This window comes from Carcharhinus amblyrhynchos, chromosome 29 (assembly GCF_965287045.1).
Source record: "Carcharhinus amblyrhynchos chromosome 29, sCarAmb.v2.hapA, whole genome shotgun sequence".
Taxonomy (NCBI): domain Eukaryota; kingdom Metazoa; phylum Chordata; class Chondrichthyes; order Carcharhiniformes; family Carcharhinidae; genus Carcharhinus; species Carcharhinus amblyrhynchos.
Genome location: NC_137352.1, coordinates 30,040,737 through 30,064,529, shown reverse-complemented (window position 1 = coordinate 30,064,529; position 23,793 = coordinate 30,040,737). Strand labels below are relative to the sequence as shown.

The window sequence follows — 23,793 nt, the reverse complement described above, 5'->3', positions numbered from 1 at the left end:
AAAAGTAATCATTGACTCCAATTCAAGAACCGCATTCTGGGTCATAGCAATTTGATTCCCCACATAGTCAGCTGGATCAGGACAGGGTGAAGCTCGAGAAATCATTAGAGTCTGCGGAATTGTAGCTCAGTGAGAGATGGCGCCATCAAGAGTGTTAGTGAGCAGAAAATTGAACTGGCAAAACACCAGAAGTTCGGTCAGCGAACAGTGGGGTTCCATCACTCAAACCAACCTCCCATCTATTGACCCTGTCTACACTTCCCACTGCCTCGGAAGGGCAGCCAACATAATTAAGTACCCCACGCACCCAGGAGATGCCCTCATCCATCTTCTTCCTTCGGGAAAAAGATACAAAAGTCTGAGGTCTCGTATGAACCGACTCAAGAGCAGCTTCTTCCCTGCTGCTGTCAGACTTTTGAATTGCACTAAGTTGATCTTTCTCTACACCCTAGCTATGACTGTAACACTACATTCTGCACCCTCTCCTTCTCTATCAATGGTATGCTTTGTCTGTATAATGTGCAAGAAACAATACTTTTCACTGTACACTAATTCATGTGACAATAATAAATCAGATCAGGTGTCAGACACTTTAAGGAAATGTAGCCTCCTCAGATCCAGGATCTCTGAGCTTCTCCAACGTGGACCTCCGCTGGCCCCCGAATTTTAACCACTGACAGAAGTGTCTCCCACTGCCTGAGCTTTAAACTCTGGAGTTGCTTCCTCTAAGCTTCTTTATCTCCTTTCCGTCCTTTCAACATTCTCTTTGAAAGCCTCCTTTCTGATATGCTTTGGGTCACTCTATCTCTCGACGCCATTCAGAGTGAAAAATTTCTTTGTCAACCTCCCTGCGACATTTCACTCCCTTAATACAATAAAGTGTTGGCCATTCCTTCCAAAAGTCAATCAGCCTGTCCCTCACCTCCCGACAAGACAAGCCAAGCATTGCAGCAGTACAAGAGAAAGCTAGATAACAGTTGCGAGGAAAGGCAATGAGAAGAGATATAATTGGATGCGCAGCCCAATGCAGTACTATCAGTGAAAAACATCTGGCGCAGTCTGTACAGTGTGTGATTAGACATGTAGAACATGTGACAGCCATACAGATGCTCGATTTCTAATTAGTTTGCCAGCTAATGGCTTTTTTATTGCGGCGGAGAAGTCTTTATGGATCAGCAGGACTAAAAATGAATCGTTTCAGGGATAGGAATGGATGGCGCGCAGTCTCTCTGACACATTCACTTCACTGATTTCAGATTTGTGATGATTAGTGTGAGGGGCAGTGGGGGGGGTTATTCCCGAGCTCACACCGCACACAGGGCCACTGCTGTGCCTGATTATTGGCCAATGTTAAGTTGTCAGTCTAATCCAATCAGCTCAGGAAAAGAAAATAATGCCAACGCAGGGAAGTGCTGTGTAGCGTCAAGATGAGGGATGTTCCTCTGGTTGCGTCACCCAGTCATTACTGGGAGAGTTGTCGCTAATGATGATGGACTGTGCTTTGGGAATGTTTAATGGTGCAGTTTTCAGGGCCCTTGGTTCATTCAGCATGTGCAGAGAGAAATTTCCCAGAATAATGGCAGGAGGATCCCATTGTGAGTCAGAGTCCTCGGCTTTCGCTGAGCTCTGCACTTACTCTACATTCAATGACCTGGGTTGAAATTGCGCTCTGTATATGACCTCAATTTTTTAAAAAAGTAATAATATTTACAGGATGGGGGCTTCGCTGGCAAGGCCAACATTTATTGCCCATCCCTAATTACCCTGGAAAAGGTCCCACACATCTTCTTTCCCCAGTGTCGCTCCTTCAAGTATTCATCCACTAATCCTTCCGAAAGTTATCATTGACCCCACTTGAAAAGGGCAATTGGTGGCGAGCTGCCTTCTCAGGCGATCCCTGTGGTGTAGCTACACCCACAGTGCTGGTAGGGAGGGAGTGCCAGGATTTTGAGCCAAGGTCAGTGAAGGGACTGCCAATATATTTCCAAATCAGAATGAGGAGTGGCTCGGAGGGGAACTTCCAGGTGCTGGTGTTCCCCGTATCTGCTGCCCTTGTCCTTCTAGATGGAAGCGGTGGTGGGTTTGGAAGGTGCTGTCTAAAGATCTTTGGTGAATTGCTGCAGTGCATCTTGTAGATGGTACACACTGCTGCCACTGTGGTGGGGGGAGTGAATGTGTGTAGATGGGGGGCCAATCAAGTGGGCTGCTTTGTCCTGGATGGTGTCAAGCTTCTTGAGTGTTGTTGGAGCTGCACCCATCCAGGCAAGTGGGGAGTGTTCCAGCACATTCCTAACTTGTGCCTTGTAGCTGATGGATAAGTTTTGGGGAGACAGGAGGTGAGTTACTCGCCGCAGTATTCCCGGCCTCTGATCTGCTTTGAACTGTTGCAGATGCGGTGTCTGTCTGCTTAAGACTTACAGAATCATAGAAACCTACAGTGCAGAAAGAGGCCCTTCGGCCCATCGAGTCTGCACCGAACACAATCCCACCCAGGCCCTACCCCCATATCTCTACATATTATATCCACTAATCCCTCTAACCTACCCATCCCTAGACACTAAGGGGCAATTTCTTAGCATGGCCAATCAACCTAACCCGCACATCTTTGGACTGTGGGAGGAAACCGGAGTACCTGGAGGAAACCCACGCAGACACGAGGAGAATGTGCAAACTCCACACAGACAGTGACCCCAGCCGGGAATCGAACCCGGGTCCCTGGAGCTGTGAAGCAGCAGTGCTAACCCACTGTGCTACCGTGCTGCCCCAATACAGCTTAAGATGGGTCAACTAATTTGAGGGGCCAATGGGAACCGAGAATGAGTGATCATTAGCAGTTCTGTCTCAGGGTTTTACTTTGGGAACCATGTTGTCAATGTGTATAAACAGGACCACAGTTCCAGGCAGGGTGAGTGCTACAGAAACTCCCTGTATCGAAAATTCCCTCATCAATAAATCCTAACAAAATCTAAAATCTCACGATGATGCCAAAACAGCCACAACATAGCAATAGCCGCAGTATTTATGTGGCTGGTCCAGTTCAGTTATTGGTCAATGCTGACCATCAGGGTGTTGAATAGAATCCCTCCTATTATTATTGCTGATATTGACATCCTCTCTCACAGCAAGTTGTGCGGCCAAAGTCTCACAGCACAACCTGGAAAATAGCACCTCCCGAGTCCCAGATATATGATCTCAGCAGAGTGAGCCTGGGGCAGAAATGTCAGTAAATCGTCTGGGAGCATTGCCGTTAGATTTCACCATCTACACCGGCATTTGATCAGCCTTAAGCCATAAGTAGCCAACAGGCAATCTTGTATTTAGTATTTCCCCTGTGTCCGTCCAGGTTCCTGTCCTCTCCCTGGAGAGGGGGGGTTGTAATTGTCCACAAGGTACTGGGCACCCTGCTGACCCCTCATCTCCTCTAGCAATCGGACCGAGAGACGGAGGCAGAGAGCCTTCACTTCACCATCTACTTCCTCTTCAAATCAATTTGCATCAAAAAGCACCTCTAACATGGTAAAACTCCCCTTCGCAGCATTGCGTTCAAACAGTAAAATAATAGACACTGAGCCAGATAAGGGGGTATTAGGACAGGAAAGGTGAGGTTTCCCAGAGTTGAAATGTCTTAATACCAGGGGACATGCACTTAAGGTGAGAGGGAGAAAGTTCAAAGGAGATGTGTGGGGTAAGGTTTTTACGCAGAGAGTGGTGGGTGTCTGGAACGCCCTGCCAGGGGTGGTGGTGGAGGCAGATACAATAGAGATGTTTAAGAGGCTTTCAGATAAATACATGAATATGCAAGAAATAGAGAAATATGGATCAAGGGCAAGCGAAAGGGATTAGTTCAATTTGACGTCATGTTCAGCACAACCTCATGGGCCAAAGGACCTGTTCCTGTGCTGTACTGTTTTGTATTATACCTTCTATGAAGGTGTAAAGGTGTAGCTTAGGAGAGGAAAAGCAGCTGAATCTGATGGCCACATCTGTGCGTTCCCTCAGGGATCGCTATCCGCAAGGAATCAGGAACTAGTCAGAATGGTACATTTGTATTTCTCTTTGTCTTCGAGAGTCACTGTAGCCAAATGATGATAGAGGAACGCACATGATGATCTGTTACCAGTTGATTTACCAATGGGGGGAGAGGTACCATCCCCTTTCTCAAAGAGAAAAACTGTCTCAGATAAATTGGGCTTTAGCTCGAGATTTTCCACCTGTATATTCCTTGTGTATGGGAATTAATCTCCCAACATCCCAATATGTGTTCCTAACGTTCACAGGGAGAATTCCAACCAGATTTGAGGCCTACTTTTGCATACTTACACTAAGAGTGTCAGATTTTGGTATCATAGAATCCCACAATGCAGAAGGAGGCCATTCAGTCCATTGAGTCTGTATTAACAATAATCCCACCCAAAGCCTATCCCTGAAACCCCATGTATTTACCCTGCTAGTCGCCCTGACACTAAGGGGCAACTTAGCACGGCCAATCAACCGAACACTTTTTAGAATGCCTTTCCAAACTTTGGGTGCTCCAAAGTACCCTAAGTTCCGCCTCCTTCAAAGATGTGGAATTCTGGAATCTTCTGTCATGCCGGATGGTCTTAAAAAGCAGTTGATAATCTACTCTCTCTTTTTCTTCTACTGGATACACCCAGGCCTGGTCATGGAAGGAGAACGTTCTAGAATCAGGGACTTCGGGACGTTATACAGTGGAGACAGTGAGCATGGAGGAAGGGGTAATCTCCACACTGACTATCAGTAACATTGTGCGGGCGGACTTCCAGACAATTTACAACTGCACAGCTTGGAACAGCTTTGGCTCCGATACAGAAATTATTCGCCTGAAAGAACAAGGTGGGTTTTGCAAGAAAACAAATATCGGTGGTCTAGTGGTATTATCGCTGCACTGTTAATCAGAAATTCAGCTAATACTTGAGGGACCTGGGTTCAAATCCCCAATGGTAGAATTTGAATTCAATAAAAAGAAATCTGGAATTAAGAATCTAAATTAATCATAGAATTTAATCCCTACATTACAGAAGCAGGCCATTCAGCCCATTGAGTTTGCACCGACCACAAACACACCCTATTCTTGTAACACCACATATTTACACTGCTAATCCCCCTGACACTAAGCATCAATTTAGCATGGTCAATAAACATAACCAGCACATCTTTGGACTGTGAGAAGAAACTGGAGCACCCAGAAGAAACCCATGCAGACACAAGGAGAATGTGCAAACTCCACGCAGACAGTGACCTGAGGTCAGAATTGAACCCAGGTCCCTGGCACCGTGAAGCAACAGTGTTAACCACTTTGCCAACATGCCATGACCATGAAACCATAGTCGATTGTCGGGGAAAAAACCCATCTGGTTCACTAATGTCCTTGAGGGAAGGAAACCCGTCATCTTGACCTGATCAGGCCTACATGTGACTCCAGAGCCACAGCGATATTGTTGACTCTCAGTTGACCTGCAAAAGGCAGCTAGGGATGGGCAATAAATGCTGGCCAGCTAACGAACCCAAATATCCCACAAATGAATAAAAAAAAATTAGCTTCTGTCCTTCGTGCCATCGAGCTACATTTGAATTTCCCAACCCTGCCTATCCTGAATCATCTGCTCCCTTAAAACCACCCTCCACACCTCTCCTGCCTTCAAAGTATTCCCTAAATAAGTATTCCAGGCGGCACGGTAGCACAGTGGGTTAGCACTGCCGCTTCACAGCTCCAGGGACCTGGGTTCAATTCCCGGCTCGGGTCACTGTCCGTGTGGAGTTTGCGCATTCTCCTCGTGTCTGCATGGGTTTGCTCCGGGTGCTCCGGTTTCCTCCCACAGTCCAAAGATGTGCGGGAGTTCGGTTGATTGGCCATGCTAAAAATTTCGCCTTTGTGTCCTGGGATGTGTAGCTTCTCGGCCTTTCGGCTAAGATCGAGTGTAGTGTGTAGTAGGTTAGAGGGATTAGTGGGTATAATATGTAGGGATATGGGGGTAGGGCCTGGGTGGGATTGTGGTCGGTGCAGACTCGATGGGCCGGAGGGCCTCTCTCTGCACTGTGGGGTTTCTATGATCCTAAATCCCACCTCTGTTACTGCACTCCCTGTCTCCTCCTACGCCCTGCCCCTGTGCTGTGAACCATCCCTTTTGTCAGGACCCACTATCCGAATGAACATTCGCTTCTCATCTTCATTCACGGGCAGCCTGAGCGAGCAGCTTTACCTCGGTGAATAATAGTAACCGAATATATCAGTGCACAGAAATTGAAAATTCTGAAACCTTCCATCCCTGAACCATTATACACAATCCCAGCAGCTGGTTTATTTTAGCTATAATCATTTTATGCTCAGATAACAGATATTTATCTGACTTATAGCTGGCTTCCCTTTCAGTTGTCTCTCATTTATCTTTCTTTGTTGTCGAATAAGACCTTCGCAGATGCCAAGCTTCATTTCCAGAGTAACTCTATCTTTAGGTTAGGCAATGGTTTAAGCTTCGAATCCAGTTCAGACAACATGACAGGATCTCACTGATGGATTGAGTGGTAGGGTGCTCTGACGCTGGCAATCTAACAGGACTGGTTTCTGCAATGGGAGGGATGCTCCGGGCTTGGGCTAGCAGCCGGCTGGGATTGACGCTGGCCTGGGAGGAATTCTGAACCTATTCCACCTTCCCAACCTCGGAGCGTGGTCTACCCCGTGCTTGCTCGGCCTGTTGTCGTGGTTTGCTACTGAGCTGCAAAGCGCAGTCATAAGAACATAAGAAATAGGAGCAGGAGTAGGCCATCTGGCCCTTCGAGCCTGCCCCGCCATTCAGTAAGATCATGGCTGATCTGTCGTGTCTCAGTTCCACATTCCCGCCCTCTCCCCATAACCCTTAATCCCCTCGCTTATCAAAAACCCATCAACCCGCGTCTTAAAAATATTTAACGAGGCAGCCTCCACCACTTCAACGGGCAGAGAATTCCAGAGATTCACCACCCTTTGAGTGAAGAAGTTCCTCCTCAACTCCGTTCTAAACCGCCCCCCCTTTATCTTGAGGCTGTGCCCCCTAGTCCTACTGTCCTTTCTGAGCAGGAAGAGCCTCTCCACCTCTATCCTATCCATCCCATTCATCATCTTATATGTCTCAATGAGATCTCCCCTCATTCTTCTAAACTCTAACGAGTACAAGCCTAGTCTATTCAGCCTCTCCTCATAGCTCAACCCCCTCAACTCCGGTATCAGCCTAGTAAACCTCCTCTGCACTCCCTCCAAGGCCAAAATATCCTTGCATAAGTATGGCGACCAAAACTGCACACAGTACTCCAGCTGCGGCCTCACCAATGCCCTATACAGCTGCAGCAAGACCTCCCTACTTTTATATTCAATCCCCCTCGCTATGAAGGCCAGCATCCCATTCGCCTTCCTGACCACCTGCTGCACCTGCAAGCTGGGTTTTTGCGACTCATGCACAAGGACCCCGAGGTCCCTCTGCACCGTCGCCTGCTGCAGTTTTTCACCCCGTAAGTAATAATCCTTCCTACCATTATTCCTACCAAAGTGGGAATAGTCCGATCGAACAGAAATGTTACGGCGCAGAAGGAGGCCACTTGGCCCATCGTGGCTGCACCCAGCTCTCCAAACAGGTATCATTCTCCCCATGCCTGAGTGGGTTTCCTTTGGGTGCAGGTTAGGCCATGCTAAATTGCCCGTTTAGTGTCCCCTGTGTATAGGTTAGCAGGGTAGAGATGCAGGGTGACGGGGATAGGACCTGGGTGGGATTGTTGTCACATGGGCCAGGTGTCCTTGCACAGTGTACGGGTCAGGTGGACTGGCAATGGCGAATTGTCCCTCAGGGTGTAGGTTAGATGGATGTGTCATGTAAATGGTTACGGGGATAGGGTTGGGGGTAAGGGTCTGAGTGAGATACTTCATCAGAGAGAGCCAGTGCAGACCTGGTGGGCCGAATGGTCTCCCTCACTCTCGGGATTGAATGACTTACTGCCATTCTCCTGCCTTTTCCCCACATCCCTGCTCATTGTTTCTGTTTAAATATTCATTTTATTCCCTTTTGAGTGCCGTGTGTTGAACCTGCCTCCGTCACTCCCCCAAGCAGTGCATTCCAGACCCCAAACCACTCGCTGCACGGGGAAAACAAATTCTCACATCTCATCTGAGCTTTGTCATCTCGGCCTTGGGCAGTACGAGTGGCCTCAGTACATCCGGGTTAAAAAACAGAGAAATCATCGCGGGATCCCAGCCCCGATTCATAATAAATAAGAACGGATTCTGTTGTAATGTGCGTTTCGATAGATGCGAGGAATTGATTGTGCAGTATTTCTGCAAATCTTCTTTGATGTCTCTTCCCTATACTCCATCCTCTTATTTCCTTTGATTGTCTTCCCATGACGTACTTTGTCCCATGTCTATATCATCAGGTTCACTTTAAGTTAGTTTATTTATTATTGTCACAAGTACATAGAACATAGAACACTACAGCACAGACAGGCCCTTCGGCCCACAAGTTGCACAAATCCTATCCCTACCTACCAGGCCCATCTATAACCCTCAATCCCATTAAATCCCATGTACTCATCCAGAAGTCTCTTAAAAGACCCCAGCGAGTTCGCCTCTACCACCACCGACGGCAGCCGATTCCACTCACTCACCACCCTCTGAGTGAAAAACTTACCCCTGACATCATTATGATTACATTAACGCTGCAATGAAGCCACTGAGAAAATCCCCTAGTCGCCACGCTCTGGCGCCTGTTCGGGTACACCGAGGGAGAATTTAGCATGGCCAATGCGCCTAACCAGCACATCTCTCTGACTGTGGGAGGAAACCAGAGTACCCGGAAGAAACCCACGCTGACATGGGGAGAATGTGCAAACTCCACATAGACAGTGACCCAAGCCAGGAATCGAACCCGGGTCCCTGGTGCTGTGGGGCAGCAGGGCTAACCACTGTGCCACCCTTTCTAGAATGCTGCCTCAAAGAGATCATTTTAGGAATTTTGAGGTTTGTTGGGAAGGACTGAAAGCCCTAATACTTTTCCTGTAATTTCTCATCCATTCAGAAAATAGCTATAAGTGGCTCTGTGATACCCCGTGTAAGTTCCAGATGAACGGGCTTGCTTCCTGGCTTGGGTCACTGACTGTGTGGCATCTGCACATTCTCCCCATGTCTGTGTGGGTTTCCTCCAGGTGCTCGGTTTCCTCCCATAGTCCAAAGATGTGCAGGTTAGGCCATGCTCAATTGCCCTTTAGTGTCCCCAGATGTGTAGATTAACAGGGTAAATATGCGGGGTGACGGGGATAGGTCCTGGGTGGGATTGTTGTCAGATGGGCCGGATGGCCTCCTTCTGCACTGTAAGGATTCTATGGTTTTTATGGTCATGAACCAGGTTCCTAACTGGTTCCCATTGCCTACAAATTCAGGAGTCTCCATTTTTGGCTGCTGACGGAGAGGCTGGAGGGGATAGTTCCTGTGTAGGGTGAATGGCCGTGGCCAGAACGGTGAGGATTGCAACTCCTCATACACTGGGCAGCAGACACATTCATGGGCCAGAGGGTGAATTTTCCCGTCTGCCATCTGGGGACCTTGAAGGGGCTTTATAAAGCCTGGAAAATGGGATCCACCTGGACTTGCTTCCAATTTTCATAATCTCAGCCAATCCTGGCATCAACTTCCCACCTCACGCTGGGCATCAGTGCTGAATTTGGCAGCCATTGGTCACCGTCACTGGGCTGGTTTTGATGTGCCCTATGCTTCTTCCCCGCAGAGGCGCTCTCATTGGCTGTCGTCATCGGCGTGGCAGTTGGAGCCGGAGTGGCATTTGTCGTCGTCTTGGCAACGATCACGGTCATCTGCTGTTCACGCTCCCAGAGAAGTAAGTGTCTGTGTGGATTGGGAGCATCTTGTGGCAACGAAATCCAACTCCTATGTTGAGCGTGGGGGCAAGACTAGGACAAGATGGAGTTCGGTGCGGGCAAGTGTCAGGGCATCCACACTGAACTCAACAATCGTCATGTAGTGACATAGTGTGGAATTAAGGACTTGGAGCCCAAAGGGCAGGATTTTCCCATCCCGCCTGCCCCAGGAATCGTAGCGGGCAGTATGCGGACCATGCCAAGGCCTGTTGACTTCGGGTGGGACTCTCCTGCTTTGGGGCGAGCGTGGCAGGAAAATCCCGCCCCAAGAATATAAACCATTTATAACTAATCGAAAGGTCCAAGAGGATCGGTTTATGAAGGAGGGATAGTTCCAATTCAGTTTTACGAAGCATTGATCAGACCTGGGGTACTGTTCGGATTTGGACACAGTGTCCCAGGAAGGGTATATTGGCCTGGGACAGGGGGAGGGGGGCATTGGGAGGTGGGGGGGCACAGATTCCTCTGAATCACAGGGTTTCGAAGGTTAAACTATGAAGCAGATCACATAAACATGGCTTGTATTCCATTGAATGTACATTGAAGGGAGAGTAGCTTAAAATGTTGAACATATTGACTTTGTTAGATGCAGAAAAACTGGTTCTCCTGGTGGGAAGATCTGAAGGGAGTGAGCAGATCTGTAAGTTTTGAGTGAGGACAGTCCAGAGTGAATTGGAAACACATTTTCTACACAAAGAAATTTTGTCCCCAAGTGGTGGGTGACTCAGATTGAGGTTGATAGATCTGTGTTAGGTTAAGGGACATGGAGTTGAGACGCAAATCAGCCAGAATCCAATGGAATCCTGGAGCAGGCTGTTCCCAGATTCCTTTGTTTCCTCACCCACCCCTCTCCCAGCCTCATCCTCCGAGTTGTGCTTGCCCACCTTTCCAGCTCTCACAGCTCCCCACCCCTTCCTTTCCCAGCTATACCTACCATCCTAGGCAAGTCCATCCTCCCAAGCACCCCTCAAGCCATGTGAGACCAGTAGAAAGGAGCAGAAAGTGCAAAGGTGGGGCTTGACTTTTGAACCATGTAGTCTACTGCTGAGAAGTGTCTGGACAAATGAAGATGATGGGTTCGGGTTTGCTTAATGCCATCCTTGAGTGGTTCAGACATTGAATGGACCCACTTGGCCTGAACCTTGACCAAATAATCTTCACCGCTAGGAGACACAAGCAGAGGAATTGGAAAGTGACGGTTTTGTAAGTGATTAACTGGATTCCCACTCACTTTAATATTCCAGGATGCCTCATTAAAGCTCGCAAAAATCATTCATGGTGGATAGCGAAAATCCCATCTGGTGTACGCATTGACAATTGTCAGGCCAAGAGTATACTTCCATTCTTCACAAAGACTAACTGTCTGAGAGAGCTTATACCACTGAGACGACATCACTTCCCATTCGCCAGCAGAAAGCACAGTTCAGGTAATGACGACCCAACCCCTGCATCTTCGTAAATACCATGTGACTGTAGAGTAGCTTCCTTCCCGTGGCTTGTCAATGGGGCCAGAACCTACCCTCAGCTCCCCGCCCCCTCCGTTACTCTTCTCTACCCCACGCCACCTTCGCTTCCCAAGCTTCTGCACGAGGTGGGCAATCTCGCATCCATGTCATCCCACCTCACAGCCTGAACCAGAACATATTCAGTTGCAGCATAGGTCTTCACGACTGGTAAGCATGAGTTGGTTTTGACTCCAAGAGTCATGCTTCCATCCAGATTCACGGCGCGCAGTGTCCATTTGAATCTTTCTCTTATTATCTCTCCTATGCTCTGAATAAATCATCCCCCTGTACCCTGTGCTAAAGTCTAGATTCATCACACTGCTTCCAACTCTTGTTCATTCTTTACCAAGAACTCCAAGATTGCTTGGCTCCTTCCTCCTCACTGTATTCCCTCTCTCCTCCACACAATGAGTTCTTGTGACCAGGGTTTGGCATCACTGAACCAATATCCCTTGATTTACCTTATTTCCTCTTCTATTCTTTTCAACTTGGTGGTTCTACCCCCAGTTTTGGAACTTCAGTCAATTGATGTCAGTAAAGGTTCAGTTGACTGCACATTTGTCTCTGAGGTTGCAGGTGTAAGCCTGAGTCCAATGACTCGAGTCCAGCATCCAGGCAGAGTGAGGGGAATGGTACACGATTGGAGATGCTAACTTTTGGATGAGCTGTTAAAGAAAGGCTTTGTCGGGGAAGCTCTGTTGGTGTCTTTTTGAGAAAAGGTGGCGGGGAAGGTTGCGGGGGGGGGGGGGGGGGGGAGTGTTCCCATAGTCAGGTGAATAATTATTCTCAATCAACATCAATATCTAGTCATGAATACCACACTATTTGTGAGATTTTGCAGTGTACCAATTGGCTGCACATTTCCTACATCACGATAGTGGAGGGTCAGCCAACTTTCCAGGATGGGCCTGGAGCCTCCTGGAGATCAATCTCCAGGACTCTGAGTTTCTGGTGGATTTCTGCTCCCTGGACCTAGAATACCTGATGCTAAAATGCCATCCCTACTACCTTCCACGTAAGTTTACTTCTCTTATCCTGACAGCAGTTCACATTCCACCCCATGTGGGCATGAACACCACGCTGGACAGAGTATATACCATTGCAAACAGTCTTGAGATGAAACATCCTGAGGCCTTGTTCATCATGGCCGGGGACTTCAATGAGGCCAAGCTCAAGAGCGTACTACCAAGTTACCACCAATACGTCTCCTGCTCCACCAGAGGCCCAAACATCCTAGACCACTGCGACACAAAGATCAAACATGCCTACCACTCTATTGCCCACCCACACTTTGGTAAATCGGACCACAAGGCTGTGCTCCTGCTCCCGGTTTACAAGCAAGCGGGAGAATCCGTCAAAGAAAGTCATGAGGAATCGGATAATCTCCTACGGGACTGCTTAGAGTCAGTGGACTGGTCAGCATTTAAAAACTCTGTGACCAAGCTGAATGAGTGCACCACTACAGTCACTGACTTCATTAGTAAGTGTGCAGAAGAGTGTGTGCCAAAGAAGCTAATCTGAAACCATGGGTGAACAGGGATATCCACTGCTTGCTGAAGTCCAGGTCTGAGGCGTTCAAGTCAGGCGACACTGATCTATGCAAGAAAGCTGGATACGATCTAAGGAGATCCATCAATGATGGCAAAAGACAGCACCGGACCAAAGTAGAGTCCCAGGCTAACCACACCAACCCCCACCGACCATGGCAAGGTCTGCAAGACATAACAGGCTACAAGATGAAGGCGTGTAAAATCGCCGGCTCCAACGCACCCCTCCCTGATGAGCTCAGTGCATTTTTTTGCCCACTTTAAACAAGAGGTCAGCGAGAGCATGTCCTCCACCCTGGAAGCCCTGGATGAACATGCGTCCCAGGTCACCATTGCAGATGTCAGAGTAGCTTTCTTGAAGGTCAACCCATGGAAAGCAATTGGCCAGATGGTAGCCAGAGGAGCACTCAGATCCTGCGTGGATCCGCAGGGATATTCACAGATATCTTCAACCTCTCTTTACAACAATCTGAGGTCCCTATCTGCTTCAAGGAGACGACCATCATCCCAGTATCAAAGAAAAGCCAAGCAGCGTGCCTTAATGTCTATCGGCCGGTGGCTCTGACATCCATCATGTGCTTCGAAAGGTTAGTCATGGCACGAATCAATTCCAACCTCCCAGGCTACCTGGATCCAGTTTGCCTACCACTGCAACAGGTCCACAGCAGACACCATCTCCCTGGCCCTGCACTCAACCCTGGAACACCTAGATAACAAGGACATCTATGTCAGACTCCTATTTATTGACTACAGCTCAGCCTTCGACACTATTATTCCTACAAAACTCATCTCCAAACTCCGTGGCCTGATGCTCGGCGCCCCCCACCCCCGCAACTGGATCTTGAAAATACCGAAGCCCAAGGTCACGTACCAACTGTCTCAAGAACAGCTTCTTCCCTGCTGCCATCAGACTTTTGAATAGACCTGGCTCGCATTAAGTTGATCTTTCTCTACACCTTAGCTATGGCTGTAATACTACATTCTGCATGCACTCGTTTCCTTCTCTATGAACGGTATGCTTTGTCTGTGCAGTGCACAAGAAACAATACTTCCCTGTACAAAAAAAGTACATTGCTTGCTGTCACCTATAGGTCACCAACGAGTGTGAAAGATGTCGAGAAACAAATTTGCAAAGAAGTTACAGAGTGGTATAAATAATGGGGACATTGATTTTCTGAATATAGACTGGGATAGTATTAGTGTAAAGGGCAGACAGGGAAAAGAGTGTGCTTAGACGAATTTTCTACACCAGTGTGTTTCCACTGAGGAAGAAGGCACTGTGAGAGCTGATTCTTGGAAATGAGGTGGGCCAGGTAAATCTATGTCAGTCGGGCAACACGGTGGCACAGTGGTTAGCACTGCTGCCTCACAGCACTAGGACCCAGGTCCAATTCCCAGCTTGGGTCACTGACTGTGTGGAGTTTACACATTTTCCCCATGTCTGCGTGAGTTTCCTCCCACAGTCTGAAAGATGTGATGGTTAGGGTGGATTGGCCATTCTAAATTCTCCCTCAGTGTACCCGAACAGGCACCGGAGTGTGGCGACTAGGGGATTTTCACAGTAACTTCAATGCAGTGTTAATGTGAGCCTACTTGTGACACTAATGAGTAAACTTTAAGGCAGGGGGCGTAGCTGAGATATGAAATGAATATTTTCTTGTCTTTACCAAGGAAGAAGATGCTTCCCATCCATGACATTAATTCAGTCACTCAAATGGTTTAAAATTGAAAAGGAGGGGGTATTGGATAGGTTATCTCAATTTACATTGATAACCAGATGAGATGCGTCCAAAGACAATGCAGGAAGATTGTGTGGAAATTCTGAGGCTATCATTTTTCAGTCTTCCGTAGACTCATGGTTGGTGCCAGAGGACTGACAAATTCCAAAGGTTACACCAAAAAAATGTAAGGACAAGCCTGATGATTAAGGGCCGGTCAGTTTAACTTTGATAGCGGAGAAACTTAGAGAAGCAATAATTCAGGACAAAGTTAATAGTTGTGCAGACAAATGTGGATTAATAAAGAAAAGTCGGCATGGATTTAGTAAGAGGAAATCTTGCTTCACCAACTTGCTGGGGTGTTTTTGAAGAGGTGGCGGACAGTGTCAATGAGGATAATGTTGTTGGTGGGTTGCCCATGTTCATCCAAAAAGCGTTTGGAACAGTGGCACACCACAGACCTGTGAGCAAAGTTATAGGCTCTTGGAAGAATAGGGATAGTAACAACATGGATTATGAGATTGGCTGAGGGGCAGGAAACAGAGAGTAGTACTTTGGGTAGGAAGCAGACAATATGATATTAGATCGGAACAATTCTGAATCATATTGGTCCAAAGGACGGTACTTCCCAGTCCTGATACAGGGGGGAAGGAGTGTTGTCACGAATAGGATGGGAGTGTTTGGACAGGTGGCACAGTAGCATAATGGTTAGCACTGCTGCTTCACAGCTCCAGGGTCCTGAGCTCGATTCCTGGCCTGGGTCACTGTCTGCGTGGAGTTTGCACATTCTCCTCGTGTCTGCATGGGATTCCTCCAGGTGCTCTGGTTTCCTCCCACAGCCCAAAGATGTGCAGGGGTTAGGTTGATTGGCCATGCTAAGAAATTGCCCCTTAGTGTCCAGGGAAGTGTAGGTTAGAGCGATTAGTGGGTATGATATGAGGGTAGGGCCTGGGTGGGATTGTGTTTGGTGCAGACTCGATGGGCCGAAGGGCCTCTTTCTGCACTGTGGGGTTCGATGAGAGGCTTTTTAACGGCTCTCCAAATTTTCCCATCCTGCCCGCGACAAATCCCGGCCGGTATCGGGGCTGGAAAATCCAAATATTTGTGCCGTGTTTCTCCCTCCACAGACGCTGCCAGACCTGCTGGGTACTTCCCGCACTTTCTCCAGAATTCTACTACCTCGTCCGCCACAGAATCAGAGCGGGCGAGGGGCAGACAACGGAAAATGACCTCGGGCAGAAATTTCCAATCTCGCTCGAATGAGGCCATAAAGTCCGGCCCTCCCTGTTTTTATTTCAGATCTCCAGCATCTGCAGCATGTTGCGTTTACCTCAGTCTTTGAACCTCCCTCACTTCCTTATGCCATTCCCAAGGGATTCTCAGTGTAACAAACAAATACATTGGGGTAGTTCTCCTGCAACCTAAAGCCGTGTTGTTATTTTACAACCAGAGGCAAGGGTGGAGAATGCGTCCTTAGAATATTAAGTGGATGGAGAATATTGAAAAGCTTATGAGCTGGAAGAATAATGAGAATCCCTTGCAGCGAGAGGCTGAGAACTGAAGCTGGAGAATGATAGAGGTTTAGACGGAACTCAAAGAGAAGGAGCTGTACCCGAAATCACAGGGTTAAGAAGCAGAATCAGAACATTAGACAGATCCCGATAAAGATTCAGCAGAGGTGCTGCAGGGACAAGCGAGGTTGAGCCAAGAGGTTTTAAAGGCAACATGACATAGAGGTTGGCCAGGTCCGTCTTAACTCGAACCCAGTAAAAAGTGAAAGAGGAAGAACAGAGAATGCTGGAGCTTGGGTTTACAAAGTGTGTGATGGCACCTTGCAAAAAGACCAGGGGAACAAGGGAAATGAAACGAAAGAAGCTGTATTTGGGAAAAGAATTAGTTTATCATTTGTTAAAAATCAAATTGCGCGCTTAAGTTTTAAAATTTGCTTATTTGTATCACAAACAGGCTTACATTAACGCTGCAATTGAAGTTATTGAAAGTAGGAGCAAGAGATAGGCACTGGGTAAACCCACATCCTGCTCTCCCCATCCTATCCAGTCATGCCTGTGTTTATCCTGCCACACGTTTCATAAAATCATAGAATCCCCTACAGTGTAGAAGGAGGCCATTCGGCCCATCAAGTCTGCACCGGCCACAATCCCACCCAGGTCCTATCCCCATAACCCCATTATTTACCCTACTAATCCCCCTGACACTGAGGAGCAATTTTGCACGGCCAGTCAACCTAACCGGCACATCTTTGGACAATGGGAGGAAACCGGAGCACCCGGAGGAAACCCACGCAGACATGGGGAGAATCTGTAGATTCCACACGGACAATGACCCAGGCCGGGAATCAAACCCGGGCTCCTGGCGCTGGGAGGCAGCAGTGCCAACCACTGTGCCACCGCACTGCCCTCTGGTTTAGCCTGTTTCAGGTGGAATTGTACATCTAAAAACACCTTCATCATTAAAAACCCAAGCTCTAGAGTTTTTAGAACTTGGACAGACAGTGCGCTGAGATCATTACAACCTTTGTGCTTTGGGAGTAGTTTTAGGGAAAATGTAATTAGTATCCCATTAACACCACAGCAGAGATTCAGCACATAACTCCACATGTTAGGAGACAGTTGTAAGAAATTGAAATTCTCTGATCGAGGTGGCCCCAGCCTGTCAGCAGGTTAGTGCTGTCTTCTGCCGTGTGTGTGCCTTGCTCACTCGATTAGCCCTGCAACACGTGTGTGGATCTGTCTCAACAGAACATCAGTTATAAGTTTGATGCAGTTATAGATGCTCGACACAGATCTGCCCCTGAATAATCCAGATGTGTAAAGATTGGAGGCTACACTGACCATCAAAGCATTGAGGAGATCTCCAGCCCAATGATTTCATTAGAGTGGCGGAACCTCCTGCAGCACGGGACCTCAAACACGTTGAGGTAGCTGCGTCACTGCCTGCAGGACTGTGACATTTTCTGCGATGCCATCCACCTCGCTGGCCCTGCACCCCTCCATTCCCACACCTCTCCTACCATATGCCTCTTCCTGCGTCACTGCCTGCAGACACCTGTCTTCCTCTTCCTTCGACCCCTCTCATTCTGCCCAGAGGAGATGTCCTCTGGGGAACTTCCACCCTCTGAGGAACTTCTTCACTCAAAGGGTGGTGAATCTCTGGAATTCGCTGCCCATTGAAGTGGTGGAGGCTACCTCGTTGAATATATTTAAGTCACAGGTAGATAGATTTCTGATAGACGGGGGAATTAAGGGTTATGGGGAGAAAGCGGGAAAGTGGAACTGATCCACTTCAGATCAGCCATGATCTTATTGAATGGCGGGGCAGGCTCGAAGGGCTAGATGGCCTACTCCTGCTCCTATTTCTTATGTTCTTATGTCTCCAGTGGAGTACCCAATCCCCATTTGCTGAAATGCAGGTGGCTCTGCCCTGTGAGTTGCAATGGGCAGAAATGCTCCAACAGAGTTATGATGTGGAGATGCCGGTTTTGGACTGGGGTAAACACAGTAAGAAGTCGCACAACACCAGGTTAAAGTCTAACAAGTTTATGTGGTAGCAAAAGCCACTAGCTTTCGGAGCACTTGCTGTCCCTTCATCAAATTCTCACCTAGTGAAGGGACAGCGCTCCGAACGCTAGTGGCTTTTGCTACCAAATAAACCTACCCTATCCATCCCTTTCACATATAAGATAATGAAGGGGATGGATAGGGTAGAGGTAGAGAGATTCTTCCTGCTCAGAAAGGACAACAGGACTAGAGGGCACAGCCTCAAGATAAGGGGGGTGGGGGGGGCAGTTTAGAACAGAGTTGAGGAGGAACTTCTTCACTCAAAGGGTGGTGAATCTCTGGAATTCTCTGCCCATTGAAGTGGTGGAGGCTACCTCGCTAAATATACTAAAGACACGGGTAGATAAGTTTTTGGTAGGCTTATTGAATGGCGGGGCAGGCTCAAAGGGCTAGATGGCCTACTCCTGCTCCTACTTCTTATGTTCTTATGTAACCTGTTGGACTTTAACCTGATGTTGTAAGATTTCTTACAAAACGAGTTCTCAGGACACGGTTAACAAAGCAAGTACTTCAAGAGGAGCCAGAGGAAAAGGCCTGGACACTAAAGCAGTAGCAAACTCTCACCTGAACTCCTAATGACTCACGCACTCAAAGTTCTGACCACTTTTATCCCATCCCTGGATGTGAAAAGTGAAAAAAACTGAGATGGTCACCTGCCTGAGTTACCCTGCGCCAACTGGAAAATGGTACCGGCAATGGAATTTCTCTTTTAATTGCTTTAACTCACTGATTATTTATTTATTCATGTCACAAGTAAGCTTGATGGGTGTCAGAGGTAGGTTCTTTACTCAGAGGGTAGTAAGGGCGTGGAATGCCCTGCCTGCAGCAGGTATGGACTCACCAACTTTAAGGGCGTTCAAATGGTCAGTGGATTGGCATATGGATAACATTGGAATAGTTTAGGTTAGAGGGTCATTGGATTGGTTCCACTGGTCGGCGCAACATCGAGGGCCAAAGGGCCTGTACTGCGCTGTAATGTTCTATGAATGAAGTTACTGTGAAAACCCACTAATCACCACATTCCGGTGCCTGTTCGGGTACACTGAGGGAGAATTTAGCACGGCCAATGCACCTAACCAGCACATTTTTCGGCATGTAGGAGGAAACCTGAGCACCCGGAGGAATCCCACGTTGTCCCAAGAAGAAAGTGTAAACTCTGCACAGACGGTGACCCAAGCCAGGAATCGAACCCAGGTCCCTGGGGCTGTGAGACAGCAGTACTAACCACTGTGCCATTGTGCCACCTTTGCTTAATTGTTGACAGGTGCACTTCTGACTCCCATGGCACAAGGACTTTGCCACATTGACACGCTCGTGTTCAGTGAGAACGTTGCGTACAGTTGGGCAAAGTTTGAGAAGGAGTGGTGTATTTACTGCCATGCTGGATTATCTGGCATATCCAAAAAGGGTACATGCTTACACCGTACTAAATCTAACAAGCCCTAAGGCCATTGAGAAATTTGAACTGTTTGTCAGATGCTGGAGGAGAAAGAGTACTTAATTACAAACAAAGCATACCATTCATAGAGAAGGAAAGCTGAGAGTGCAGAATGTAGTGTTACATTTATAGCTAGGGAGCAGGGAAAGATCAACTTAATGCAAGATAGGTCCATTCAAAAGTCTGATGGCAGCAGGGAAGAAGCTGTTCTTGAGTCGGTTGGCATGACCTCAGGCTTTTATATCTTTTTCCCGAAGGAAGAAGGTGAAAGAGAGAATGTCCAGGGTGCGTGGGGTCCTTAATTATGCTGGCTTCTTTTCCAAGGCAGCGGGAACTGTAGACAGCGTCAATGGATGGGAGGTTGGTTTGCGTGATGGACTGGGCTAAATTCATGACCTTTCTGGTTTCTTGCAGTCTTGGGCAGAGCAGGAGCCCATACCAAGCTGTAATACAACCAGAAAGAGTGCTTTCTATGGTACATCTGTAAAAGTTGAGTCATAGAGTCATAGAGGTTTACAGCATGGAAACAGGCCCTTTGACGCAACTTGTTCACGCCACCCTTTTTTTGAAAACCCCTAAGCTAATCCCAATTGCCCACATTTGGCCCATATCCCTCTATACCCATCGTACCCATGTAACTATCTAAATGCTTTTTAAAAGATAAAATTGTACTCCCCTCTACTACTACCTCTGGCAGCTTGTTCCAGACACTCATCACCCTCTGTGTGAAAAAACTGCCTCTCTGGACACTTTTGTATCTCTCCGCTCTCCCTTAAACCTATGCCCTCTAGTTTTAGACTCCCCTACCTTTGGGAGAGTTGGTGTGAGTCGTAGCTGACCTGCCAAATTTCCTTAGTCTTCTGAGAAAGTAGAGGCATTGGTAGACTTCCTTAACTGTAATGTCGGCATGGGAAAACCAGGACAAGTTGTTGGTGACCTGAACAATTAGAAACTTGAACCCTTTCTACTTTGTCCCTGTTGATGTAGACAGGGTAAAAAGTCTGACAACACCAGGTTTTAGTCCAACCTATTTATTTGATAATATACTCGCAAGCTTTCGGGTTAGCCCCAAGCTTGCGAGTATATTATCAAATAAATAGGTTGGACTAAAACCTGGTGTTGTCAGACTTGTTACTGTGTTTACGCCAGTCCAACGCCGGCATACCCACATCATGTAGACAGGGGCATGTTCTGCTTTACACTTTCTGAAATTGATGAGAATCTCTTTTGTTGAGATTGAGGGAGAGATTATTATCGTTGCCCCAGTTTACCAGACTCTCCATCTCATTCCTGTACTCTGACTCATCAATGTTTGAGATCCAACCCACTACAGTGGTGTTGTCAGCAAACTTGAAAATCGAGTTGGAGGGGATTTTGGCCGCACAGTCATGGATGTATAAGGAGTAGTGTAAATTATATGAGTGACCGAGGTGAGTATTGGTAGCAACATTATTAGTGTATTAGTTCCTAGGGATTGAATCTCTAATTGATTGTATGCGCTGAGTTGTACATCGGTTGGGTAAATCATTACTTGCCACTTCTGAGGTACGTACTTACAGTTGATCTTTTAAGGAGCAGTTGGATACAATGATGGAGCAGGGTGTGGGATCATGGATGATCCTGTGTGTGTTGATTGCCTTCCACGCGATAGACTGCACTCCAGATCCCTCGCCGTCACAGGCTGCTTATTGATTTGTAAGTGTGAGTTTGATTTCTCTGCTGTGACTGTTTTGCAGATGGTAAAGGTGAAGTCTCAGCCAAGAATGACATCCGGGTAGAGATTGTCCACAAGGACCATAATGGAACCCAGCAACCGGGAGAGCAGACAATTAAAAACGTGATGGTGAGTTCAGGACTTCTGATGTGTTTAAGCCACGGGTAGATGGATTTCTGATCGATAAGGGAATTAAGGGTTATGGGGGGAAAGCGGGTAAGTGGAACTGGTCCACTTCAGATCAGCCATGAACATAAGAACATAAGAAATAGGAGCAGGAGTAGGCCATCTAGCCCTTCGAGCCTGCCCTGCCATTCAATAAGATCATGGCTGATCTGTTGTGGCTCAGTTCCACTTTCCCGCCCTCTCCCCATAACCCTTAATCCCCTCTCTTATCAAGAACCCATCATCCCGCTTCTTAAAAATATTTAGCGAGGCAGCCTCCACCACTTCAACGGGCAGAGAATTCCAGAGATTCATCACCCTTTGAGTGAAGAAGTTCCTCCTCAACTCCGTTCTAAACCGCCTCCCCTTTATCTTGAGGCTGTGCCCCCTAGTCCTACTGTCTTTTTTGAGCGGGAAGAGTCTCTCCACCTCTATCCTATCCATCCCATTCATCATCTTATACGTCTCAATGAGATCTCCCCTCATTCTTCTAAACTCTAACGAGTACAAGCCTAGTTTATTCAGCCTCTCCTCATAGCTCAATCCCCTCAACTCCGGTATCAGCCTAGTAAACCTCCTCTGCACTCCCTCCAGGGCCAAAATATCCTTGCGCAGGTGATCTTATTGAATGGCGGGGCAGGCTCGAAGGGCTAGATGGCCTACTCCTGCTCCTATTTCTTATGTTCTTATGTTCATCCACAGTCCTCAGTGACTCAGTGGGTTAATGTACTGTGCTGGGTGAGACATGAAGCACACTTTTCAGATCAGAGCTCCAAGCATCAAGCTTTGGCTGTGCTAATCTGGCTGATTTTACTCAGGGTAGGAGTGTCTGATGCCACACGGTTAGAGGGCAGAGCAGTCAGCTCCTGCTCCTATTCACTGTTACAGTGAATGTTCCCAACACTGCCAAATACACTTAGGATCCACACTCAATGTTACCACTCACACTCAACATCAACACAGGCTACAGAATGGGAACTAGTAATCCCACAGTACACACTGACAATAATACACCGTCCCAATTACAAACTGGCAATAATACACCGTCCCACAGTACCCACTGACATTAATACAGTCTAACAGTACAAACTGTCAATAATACACAGTCCCACATTACACTGGCAATAATACAATCCCATAGTACACGCTGGCAATAATACAAGTCCCAACCATGCACACTGACAATAATACACAGTCCCACAGTACACATTGGCAATAAAACACTGTCCAAAAGTACACTCTGGCAATAAAACACAGTCCCACAATACACGTTGGCAATAATACACAGTCCCACAGTACACACTGACAATAATACACAGTCCCATAGTGCACAATGACAATATGAATACACTGTCCCATAGTACACACTGATAGCAATACACAGTCCCATATTACACACTGACAATAATACAGTCCCACAGACAATATGAATACACTGTCCCAGAGTACACACTGACAAGAATACACAGTCCCATATTACACACTGACAATAATACAGTCCCACAGTGCACACTGACAATATGAATACACCATTGCACAGTGCACACTAATAATGGGTGGCACAATGGCACAGTGGTTAGCACTGCTGCCTCACAGCACCAGGAACCCCGGTTTGATTCCCAGCTTGGGTCACAGTCTGTGTGGGGTCTGCACATTCTCCCCATGTCATGTGGGTTTCCTCTGGGCGCTCCGGTTTCCACCCACGGTCCAAAGATGTGCTGGTTAGGTGGAGTAGCCATGCTAAATACTCCCTGAATGTACCCGATCAGGTGCCAGAGTATTGCAACAAGGGAATTTTCACCGTAACTTAATTGCAGTGTTAATGTAAGCCTACTTGTGACACTAATAAATGAAATAAATAAACTACGTGAATACACAGCCCCACAGTACACACTGAAAGGAAGAACACACATCCCACTGTAAACACTCAAGGATGGACACACACTCCCACAGTGCACACTGTCATTATGAATACACAGCCCTATAGTATGCACTGTTAATATGTACATGCAGTGCTACCCTCTGCAGTTCGTTAGTATATATACACATGCAGCATGAATATATAGCCCCACAGTACACACTGAGAGTATGGGCTTTCTGCTCAACCTATGCACACTTGACTGAAAGCCCAGATATCCATTACTGTAATAAAACACCTGAGCCCCAGGAAAAACATTGCTTTATTGATGGCTCTGACTCTCTGATCTCTTCTGACA

At 47.4% G+C, this 23,793-nt stretch overlaps 1 protein-coding gene across 3 annotated transcripts in view; it reads left to right on the top strand.

Annotated features, from left to right (window-relative positions):
- The window catches only part of kirrel3b (kirre like nephrin family adhesion molecule 3b), a 583,172-nt gene that overhangs the window by 549,767 nt on the left and 9,612 nt on the right, over positions 1-23,793 (top strand). For 2 of the 3 annotated variants that reach the window (XM_080214871.1, XM_080214870.1), the window contains 4 exons: positions 4,656-4,854; positions 9,765-9,872; positions 11,157-11,339; positions 21,435-21,541. In XM_080214871.1, the coding sequence (XP_080070997.1) occupies positions 4,656-4,854; positions 9,765-9,872; positions 11,157-11,339; positions 21,435-21,541 (597 nt within the window). The remainder of the gene's footprint in view (positions 1-4,655; positions 4,855-9,764; positions 9,873-11,156; positions 11,340-21,434; positions 21,542-23,793) is intronic. The other variant, XM_080214872.1, reaches the window with a different exon arrangement.